This window comes from Urocampus carinirostris, chromosome 2, assembly GCF_059441175.1.
Source record: "Urocampus carinirostris isolate Australia breed hairy pipefish chromosome 2, RoL_Ucar_1.0, whole genome shotgun sequence".
In the NCBI taxonomy this organism is placed as follows: Eukaryota; Metazoa; Chordata; class Actinopteri; order Syngnathiformes; family Syngnathidae; genus Urocampus; species Urocampus carinirostris.
Window position 1 is genome coordinate 21981974 of NC_142350.1, and position 10684 is coordinate 21992657.

The 10684-nt window shown below is 39.3% G+C and overlaps 1 protein-coding gene across 1 annotated transcript; it reads right to left on the reverse strand.

Annotated features, from left to right (window-relative positions):
• Positions 1–915: 915 nt before the first annotated feature.
• pithd1 (PITH (C-terminal proteasome-interacting domain of thioredoxin-like) domain containing 1) lies at positions 916–8771 on the reverse strand. The gene is made up of 6 exons (XM_088329372.1): positions 7842–8771; positions 5198–5241; positions 5019–5096; positions 4786–4890; positions 2846–2954; positions 916–1241 (listed from the first exon to the last, which is right to left on the reverse strand). Exons 1-6 carry the CDS (start codon positions 8025–8027, stop codon positions 1140–1142), a joined length of 624 nt encoding a protein of 207 aa, XP_088185498.1. The 5' UTR covers positions 8028–8771; the 3' UTR covers positions 916–1139.
• Between the last annotated feature and the right edge of the window lie 1913 nt (positions 8772–10684).

Consider the following 10684-nt stretch of genomic DNA (forward strand, 5'->3'; position numbering starts at 1 on the left):
AGGGGCACTATTTTCATTTATCATAAAGGGAAAATGTGAAAAAAAATGAATTCGTAATAGACCCCTTTCCGTCTTTGTACACAAGTGTGAAGTTGTCAAATTGCACGTGCCGAATTATTGTCAGTTTGAACTCGCCGATTGATAAAAAAGGATCATAGATATCAACATCCCACATAAACAAAAAATATATTTTCCATATATATATATATGTTCAAATGTACTTATTTACTTCTCAATTTTTCCCTTGTAGACACAATTTGTCCATTTAACAAATGATTATACAGTCTCTACATAGTTTTAACAAGTGTTCTGAATTACTGTTGAGAGGGAGGCCTTTTTTAGTCAAATGAGAAAATAATCATCAGAATGAGCAAAATGATTCGAGGATTTTTTTTCCCCGCAGTGCTTTCTTAAACAGTCTAATCAAACTAAATTACTTACCAAATATATTTGCCTCCACTACCCCATCAGCTGATAGTTGATAAAACAAAAAAATGGTAATCTGTTGCCACCTACTGATATGGATGAATGTTACTGTGTCTGACCAATGCCATGCTTTTCTTGCAAATATCAAATTGGTCAATTTCCTGCGGTAACTTGTTGAAAAACACTGACTTGAGGTCACTACTGTGGCTCTTCTCTTTTGAAAGCCATGGTGTTCTTCTATGGATCCTGCAAAAATATATGTGAATAATGAGTTCATTGTAGTGAAAGGGAAGATTCAATTTATTGGGCCAAATTAGCAAGTGACTTAGATAACTATGTGGCCACTCTTGTAAGTCATTGTGTTTTTTAAGGATCCTTCAAAAATACTTTATTTGAAACGAAAATAATTTTATACAAATCTGTATTTTATGTTTTACAAACCAGGAATCCCAACTATTTCAAACCTTTCCAAAAGATAATCAGCAACAATTGCTCGCTGCATTTTATTTCAAGCAGTACGACAAACTCTTTTTTATCTCCATTGGCCGGAGAAAAAACGCTGACACTCGAGGGCATTTCCGAAAGCTTGTCAAATTCCAGCTGCACGAGCCGATGACATCTGGCTGCAAAAGCATCATTTTGAGCGAGCTAGCTCGACCCACATCCGTGCCGAGAGCCCCTCTCTTTCCCCCCTCGTCCATGGAAATGAAGCATCAGGAAATAAAGTTGCTTTGCGGGATGACGCTTTCCACTTTGTGGTCGGCGGGGTTTGCCGTCGCCTCGTAGGTGCAGATGGTCACTTCGTGTCTGTGGGCCTTTAGAAAATACGAGAATAAAACAAAGAATATTACAGCTATCCCTCGTTGTTGGTAGGGGCTTGCGTGTCAAAATGCTCCTGCGATAGTCAAAACCCGCCTTTATATATTTATTTATGAAATACTCAAAGATTGTAATCTGAAGAAAGCAATTTACAGGCTTAAGTAGTTGTTCAACAAATATGAATATTGTACTTTATAAACCCATCCATTCCATCCATTATCAGCACCGCTTGTCCTCAATAGGGTCGCGGGGGTACTGGAGCCCATCACAGCTATCTTCTGACGGTGGACACCCTCAACTGGTTGTCAGTCAGTCGCAGGGCACACAGAGACAGATAACTCACTCTCTCATTCACACCCAGGTACAATTTGGACCGGGAAATTAACCTGACATGCAAGCTTTTGGAAGATAAGAGGAAACCCACGCAAGCATGGGGAGAACATGCAAACTCCACATAGGAAGGTTTGGTCCCATGACCTCAGAACTGTGCCGCAGACGCTCCAACCACTCACCTGCCGCGCTGCCTACTTTATGAACCGTTTTTTATCATTCACTTCTGTACCGTCAAATTATGTTTCCGTAGTGCAGTGTTTAGCGCTTTCACCTAACACGCGAAAGGTCCCCGGTTCGAGACTGGGAGGAAACAAACGTTGGCTTGGAAAGGGATGGGCGCCACCAAGCCGTACTGCCCATGACACACCACGGCGAATTGTGTCCCTATTACTCATGTGGTTAAGGAATCCAACCAACCGTCAAATTATAATTTTAAAAACAATCTTGCCGCTTTACTGCACAAGTGTATTGATTTAAGACACATTCCATTTTACTTCACATGATACTTTGTCGTCATAATGTGGGAGGTTTTAAAAACTGGTTTTACTTTCCGCAACCCGAAACGTTGAAAAAAACATATTGGACCTAAAAAAAAAAAAAAAAGAAAAAATGTAAAAAAGTTTGTGGCCGCTAAAAATGGAAAGCCTAATATAAGCCTTATAGGAAAGGAAACTCATACTGTAACTATCTATATTCATTATAAAACAAAGAATGTGTCCTGTTTGCCCTTTTACAGAACCACTAGGGTGCATCAAAGAGCCCATGTGGTTCCAGAGCAAGTTTAGCGGGTGGATAAGTCCGACTTTGTCTGCAATAGAAAGCATTTTCCTTTGCCTTTTTTCCCCGGCCGCGAGTGCTTTTGTGTGTTTGATTGAGATTGAACTTAAATTTGAAAAAGATTTGCGTTAGGCTTCGTCAAGCCGCTTTACGAACGTGTAAAAGTCAGACCGCGACGTCATTGACGCCCAGGTAGCCTCATGCAGAAAAGGGGTGGGGCAACTGTTTAGCTAATCAGAATGCAGCACACAATACACAATGATAACCGAGATACAACAAGTGATTACTGTATTAGAAGTAGATGTACTTTTACATGGTATTAGATGAAGATAAACACAAAAACAAATACTTGCCCCCCCCCCCCCTCAAAAAAAATAAGCAATCAATATAATATATTGTAACATTGAATTCAACCAGCAATAGTATGAAACTAACTTTGGGTTTCTTTAAAAAGTTTGAACTCTTAGTTTCAAAAAATTCAAAGACTGACCTCCGAGTATTCTCCCCTGAGGCCAATGTAGTAGATCCGGGTACTCTCTGCGCCAAAATTTTTGGAGATGTGGATGGAGAGGTTCTGGACGTTGGAAAATCGAGCGATCCTGCCAGGTAAAAGATAAGACTGACTCACACACAAGCTTTATAATACACAAGTTGTTTTTTTACTAAATCTGTACAATTATTTTTGTAGTATTTCCATAGAAGTATCTTTGTAGTATTTCTTTAGTATTTTTTAATATAACTGTATTTGTATTTTTGTAGTACTTGTAATATTTATGCATTGGCATTTTTGTATTACGGCATTACTGTCGTCGTGTTTTCTTTGTAATATTTCCGTGATAGTCTTTTTGTAGTATTTCTTTTGTAAAAATTATGTAGACGTATGTTTTATTATTGGTTTACTGTAGTGGTATTTAAGTACCGTATTTTCCGCACTATTAGGCGCACCTAAAAGCCTTTATTTTTTTCAAAAGCTGACCATGCGCCTTATAATACAGTGCGCCTTATTTATGGATCAATATTAAGTCGCAAAGTCTTGCAACTAATGCAGCAGCCGCCGACTAGATTTTCCCCCGAACGCAAAGTAGTCCGCGGTGTATGCTGGGATTTATTTACCGGCGTTTTATTGGCTAACCAATGTGTCAATCATCATTTGAATCGATCACTATTGGCTAAAGTTATTCGGAGGTAAAGGGGGCGGATCCTTTTTATCATTTACAGCCTGGCTAGGCTAAAGGGGCAAAAGAAAGCCTGCAATTGGCCGAAGAAGATGAATGTGAATAGCAAGTTGGGTTGACGGCATAGAGAAAACAGTATTTTACTATTCTGTACTGTATTTGTAAATATTTTACTCTCCTGGATTTACTACACTCACGGATATAAGAGGACCATGGTTGCACATTATTCTTGAACACAACGACTTCGGTGAGCTACTCTGGCTATATATTTTCCCTGTATCTTGTTTCAGACTGAACTCGATGTTTCTGTGATAAGCGGTGCAGATAATGGATGGAATGGAGTGTCTATTTTTAAATTAAACTCAATTCCAAGTGTTTATTGTCATATGCACAGTAAAGTTGCGAGCGAAAAAGAAAATAGAAACTAAGGAATGGTTGGCATTTCTCGAATCCCAAAACTTTAACCTTCCGAACGATATTTGGAACGATGCATTTGAGTGACATCGAACAGACGCCGCATCCGCACGTGTCTACAACACGTATTTGCTTTTTTGCAAGCCTTGAGAATGTTAAGGGTGTAATAAGTTTGACTGAACTATCTGACTGTTTTGTCGACGTTCCCATTGTAGCGCCTTATAATCCGGTGCGTCTTATGCATGTCAAATATAGGACCAAAAATTATTTTTTCGGGGTGTGCCCTATAATGCGGTGCGCCTTATACTGTGGAAAATACGGTAGTGTTTCTGTAGAAGTATTTATGTTTTATAGCATTACTGCGATTGGCTGGCAACCAGTTCAGGGTGTCCCCTGCCCACTGCCCGGAGATGGCTGGGATGGGCTCCAGCCCCCCCGCGACCCTAATGAGGATAAGCGGTACGGCTAATGAGATGAGATGAGATGAGCATTACTGTAATAATATTTTTGTAGTATTTGTTTTTGCATTGCCAATTATAAATGATCATAATTGATAAATAACCCTTGCACTAATTTCGTAGTGCCCTGCTTAGGTGTAATGTGCACTTGGACGCAACCCATAGGAGAGCAGCGGCGTCGTCATTTTTTAGCCAACGTGTTGGGATACGTGGCAACAATTTCAAGCATTAACAAGCACTTCACCCAAAATGTAAGCACTTTTTTCAATCCTTGTAAGCACTTTTTTCAATCCTTGAAAACATTCAAACTCAAGCACTTTGGAGGATTTCAAGCACCCGTAGCAACCCTGTCGAGCCAGACCGATCCTGGGGACTAAACTGACTTTGTCGGATACTCCAGCAGAGCGTCGGGATCTCGGTTGAGTCTGAAAGCTTGCTCCGGTTCTCTCCCGGTGTCGTCAAAGGACATCTGAGGGATGTTCTTGTACCTGGAAGACAGAAAGAACTAATGAATTATAAACCTCAAATTTCTACTTTGCATCCATATCCGTTTACGATAGCGGACAAAATAAAGAGTTTTCAGACTTTTCTCTAATTTTAATCAAGGAAAACTTACAAGCGTATCTCTGCCGGATGCGAGTCGTCATCCTCTCCGGAGATTATGATTCCTTTTAACTTGACACTGCCGGTGAACCTGAGAATGGACGGAAATGAAAAATGAAAAAACAAAAAAACGTGAAATAAGAGAAGGCGCTTGCTGAGGAGGAACTTCGAAAGTGAAAACAAAAAACATACGGGATGTTGAACAAGAGCTCTTCGTCGATGTCGCTCTCAACAAACTGGGGAGGAAAATAACACTGGTTAGTACATTCGTAGAATATCATAGTTTTTAAGACTCATATCCATTACTATATTAAAAGGCCGATATTAATTTGCTGTAAAAGCTTAAAAATTGCCGTAAGAATGTTTTAATATTTCATGAAGAAACTAAGAATACAAGTTATAAATTCAATTACAACTAATAGCTCCCTGAAACCTTTTAAAATAAATAAATTAGAATTTCAACATAACTTATCTTTCACTTTAACCAAAAACTAAAATTGCAGGAAATAAAATTTGGCTCAGCAGAAACTCATACAGAGGTACGTCAAAACTTAAATGCATCCCTAATATTTTTTTACAAAAGTAAAAATAACCAACAATGACTTAAATGAAATTAAAACAAAAAGTCCATTGAAATTTCCACAGAGCACTCCTGTTTTAGAGCCAAATTGACCAATTAAAGTTAAGGTAACAGCTAATCACTCAGCCAACCACTTTAGCATACCTTTCATGCTTTCTGTCAATCACAAAAACACACGCTTGATTGACCAAAGGTGTTATGATAAAAGTTAACATATCAGTCTCCACCTGAACATGCTTCCCTAAAACAACTATATTTTTTACGTTATCTCTTAATCACAAACCTGCTTTTGCAACACGGACCCAGACATATCGAAACAAGTTAGCTGAGCTGTTGCTGTCTTAACCGGTCGCTCATCCAATCAGAAGGTGCGGGGTGGGTAGCGAGGTGGAGGAGTAAGAGCAAGAGAGAGAAAGTCTCGGCCGCGTAAGAGTAATTTATCGGCTAGTCAAATAAAAAAAAAATTAAAAAAGTAATATCGATATAAGTCAAATTCCCAACTATCTTTGCTGATTATCGGCCTTCCCAATAATTGGTCGACCTCTGATAAATACTCTAGCATTTGAGGAGCAAAATTGGGTTCCATCACTGCCCAAATTCTGTCTATGGACTCCATGACTATGGGTTTCCATGAGTGACAATATTGTGTTTATTTAAAAAAATGAGGTTCCATTAGTGCTGAAGGATGCCATGTAACGTCCGTTAGTGTTGCTTGTTTTTGCTGCATGCATGTCAAGTGTCACTTACTTTTCTAGTATGTCCACAAATGTTATTTCACATCTACACAAACAAAGAAACGTAACATAAGCAATGATACTACAAAAATAAACATCGATTCGGGGAAGGAGACTTGACATATGCGAACAGCAACGACCCACAACATTAACGGACGCCATGCGGCAATTGCAATCAACATATCGGCACAATTTTGGCACTTAGGGCTGTGTCATTGTGATTTTCTAGTAAAAATATATTTTTTGTGGTTGACTGTGTCAAATTAATCTTACTTTCGACTTCTCTTTCTTTCTTATTCTATCTTTCTTTCCTTATATATCTCTTTATCTCCCTTTGATTATCTCTCTCTCTAGGTCTTTTTCTTCTCTCTATATTGCTTACTCTTTTTATCTTCCTCTTTCTTTCTCGCTCGCTTTCATTCTCTCATTTTCTTTCTCACTTTCTTTCTCTCACTTGTTTTCTATCTTTAACTCTCCACCTTTCTCTTCTACTATCTTTATCTTTATTTAGCTCTTTCTTTTCACTAATTCTTTGTCTTTTATTCTCTATTCTTTCTACTTCCAATAATTGCCCTGGTAATAACATAGTAGCAACATAGTAAGTAGTACAAGATAAGTTATTTTAGATATGTATATCAAACTGTGTGCCCTTTGAATTGCAAGTACCAAAAGTAGCTCTCAACTTGATAAAAATTGGAGACCCCTGATCTAGAAACTGCTGCATCAGTCAAGGTTTTGGGACAGGTAGCTGTCAACTGGACCCTTGCAACACCAATTTTTTTGCCAGGTATCAAGGTTTTTTCATTTCCTCATGCTAAGGTTTTTTACTTTTTCCTTGCCCTCGTGTAGGTTTTAGATCAGAGGTGTCAAACAGCAAGACAACACTCAGAGAAGCGCAAGAGAAAAACAAGCTGCAGGTTGAAATATGTCAACTTGATGTTGCCAAAGCCAGGTGCCTCGAACAAAGACACTGTACTTGTATTTTTTTTATGTCTCTCTTTTCCACCCCTTTTCTCCCACTCTCTGTCTCTGTCTATTTCACTCTGTGTCTCTCTTTCTCTTCATTTGTTGCTCTTTGTTTCTTTCTCTCTCTGTCTTTTTAACTTATTTTGCTCTAACTTCCTTTTTTCCTTTTCTCTTTTTCTCTTCCTACCCTTCTCGGTTTCTTTTCTCTTTTCTCTCTGTCTGTCTTTCTATATCTCTTTGGATTTCTTTCTTCCTCCCTCTTTCTTTTTCCCCTCTCTCACGACTTTTTTTCTCTTTTGTTTCTCACGCTCTCTTCCTCTCTCCTTTTCCCTCCCTCTTTCTCTTTCTCTTTAATCTACTAGTCCGGCCCCCGACAGAATGTTTGTTCTATCGTGTGGCCCCCGAGTTAAAATGAGTTTGACACCCCTGTTTTAGATCATGGGATGTGATAACGGTGGTCTGTGCTGCCGTTCAGACTTGTGTTATCAAGGACTATACGAATAAACACGACTCGATTTCTCTAAGCGTCATTCTTCGTCTGAGCGGAGGCTTTCACCTTGTTGCGGTCGTTGCGTTGATCCCACGGCTTGAAGACGAGCTTTCCGTCACCATCCCTGCTCTCGTTCAGGCACTGAAGCTTCTCGGTGTCGATACGCCGATACAGTCCGTACTCGACGCCCCTTTCGGCGGGTTCGTGGGCGCCTTCACAGCTACAGCCGTGCTGGTGGTTGTGGCCAGACATGGAGATGATGACTTCGCCTCCCAAAGCGTTCGGTTAACTGTCAGAAAGCGAGTGAGGAATAAGAATAATGTGACTATTTCCTCAAATAGCGGACACTTGCACTTGTTCGGGGCACGCCGTCTTCAAAACAGTACCAGTTTGACATCTGCTTCCGGGTTAGGCGTTTCAAATTAAAATGTAGACTTTGCTTCCCGCGTTTCTTTGGTTTTATTCGGTCAAAAATGAGCTAAACTAAATTTTGATTATTATTTTTTTTGCTCAAGCGAGAGATATTGAGGAAATAATAAGAACAAATGTGAATATTTCCTCCTGTGAACAGCAACTTTTACATGTGCAGTGCACGATGTCTCCAAAGCAATGCTACAAGTTTGACTTAAACTTCCTAGTTTTGAGTTTCAAAATAAAATTCATGGTTCAATTTCCGTGTTTCTTTGCTTTCATTAAGAATGGGCTAAATTAACTATTATCTGCTCCAGCGTGAGATATCGAGAAACGAATAAGAAAAATGTGAATATTTCCTCCTTTGTGTGACAACGTTCACTTGTGCAGAGCATGATGCTTTCAAAACAATGCAAGTTTAACGTCTACTTCCTAGTTCGGAGTTTCAAAGTGAAATGAATGGTTTGCGTCCCGTGCTTCTTCACTTTTATTCAGTCAAGAATGAGCTAAAGTATTATTTACTCGAGTGTGAAATAGCGAGTGAGGAATAAAAATTATGTAAACATTTCCTTCAATGAAAGGCAACTCGCACTTATTCGAGCCACGCCGACTTCGGAACAGTACGAGTTTGAAATCTGCTTTCTAGTTCGGAATTTCAAATTAAAAATTAAGGAGTTTTTGCTTTCCGTGTCTTCGATTTCATTCAATCAGTAATGAGCTATATTATTTTATCAAGAGTGAAATAGTGAGGAAAGAATAAGAATAATATAAATTATTTCCTCCTGTGAGGCGTATGCAAACATCAAAATGAGAGTTTGGCACAATTTTCCAGGTCAGGAATTCCCAAATAAAATTCGAGGTTTGATATCAAATTTAGAATTTCTTTCAGTATGTGGTTAATCTAAAGCAGTTCTAGTGGTGGCTTATATGTGATGTAGACTTATATGCGAGTATATACGGCACTTGAAGTCCTTTTGGTTTCGCTAGTAATTTTATTTCAAAATAAGGTCAATAGAGTCTACTAGCGGTTTTAAAATGCTTTTCAGTCAATAAACCAAGAGAGCAGCTTGTTATCAGGGTGAAATAGTGAGTCCTCAACAACAAAATTCAAATGTCTTCATTAAAAATGACCATAGAACATTTATTCAAATCTAATAAAATTACAGCTTTTCCATCTACTTCCTTTCTGCGCACTTCAGGCGAGCAGACGCCGTGTGTTCTAAATCATAAATAAACGTTTTGAAACAAGCTCCTGTCTGGCATTTTCCTCATTTTCTGTTTTGTCACAGTGAAGCAGATCAAGTGGCTATTTACAAACGGGTCGCACGCTGGACAGCAGAAAACAAAAGAGCAGCTCATTAAATAAACCTTTTTTTTAGTGACCTGAAACTTCAGAGAAGTCTGTTAATGGTTTTTGTGGCATGCACATGAATACAGAGAACAAAAATACAATTTCCTTATTTTTGTTATAAAAATCTTTGTGTTTTCAAATGCCCAGACATGACAAGTGGGGCGGCGGGAAACACTCATCCTGTGACGACAGAAAGTCGAATACCTTCAAAATAAAGTACAGTAATCCCTCTCTACTTTGTGCTTCGGTTATCGATGGTTGCACGCTTTGCAGATTGCAATTGAATTGCCATTGATATCGACAAATTGTGCGTCGAGTTCTGCAGCAGTCAGCACACAGAAAATGCTATATTCGGGGCAGGTTGTATTTGTGTGTGTTGGGTGGGCGTGACTATGGCGCGATTGTGATTGACTAACATCATACACACTAGGCGGACACACTAGTAAATGTGTCCACCAAAACAAACAATTGTTTTCCTCCCCAATTTTTAGTACTCATTAGGTGACCAAATCCTACCATTCCAAACCTTTATGTCAAGCGCCAAACACAGAGGCAATGCGTACCAATGTTGTAAGTCTTAGATATGACTCAGTCAAGGCTTGAACCTGTGACGTCCCAATCCTGGGGCAGGTGTCCAGCTCTTAGGCCAAGTCACCAAAACAAACTGCCGAGCATGGCGACAGCTAGCTTTTAGCGGCTTCTTACATTGAATAGAAAATCATCAATTAAATTGGACCCTGAGAAAAAGCCAGAAAACCGCAAAGAAATGGTGATCACCCAAGGGTAACGCCGTGGATTTGTTAGCAGCCCTGCATCTATAGTTGTTATTTTGTTACAGTGGTATATTCTCAGTCAGTAAGGACGTTATCTTGAGGTTAGGTTGATTCTTGAGGGCTTTTAGAAGAGGGCGACACTACACAAATTTTCACTTTTCGCAGGGGGTTTTGGTCCCCATAAATCGCGATAACCGAGGGATTACTGTACTGTACGTTGAATACTTTTCAAAATAAAATAGTGTCAGGGTTACACGGCCTGCTGAAGTTAAAAATTGAATCTCAGGCACCAGGCCCAACCAGGGAAGGCCAATCCAGTGAATCATGAGGAGCAACAATTACAGTCATTAGGTGTAAATAAATAATAGGAAAAA

Excerpts from the sequence above, each read along its gene's own strand:
- pithd1 (XM_088329372.1), bottom strand. The coding sequence starts at position 8,027 with ATGTCTGGCCACAACCACCAGCACGGCTGTAGCTGTGAAGGCGCCCAC. Across the intron at positions 5,242-7,841 it reads AACGCAACGACCGCAACAAG|TTTGTTGAGAGCGACATCGA; the intron begins GTGAAAGCCTCC and ends TTTCCTCCCCAG. Across the intron at positions 4,891-5,018 it reads CATCCGGCAGAGATACGCTT|GTACAAGAACATCCCTCAGA; the intron begins GTAAGTTTTCCT and ends TCTGTCTTCCAG.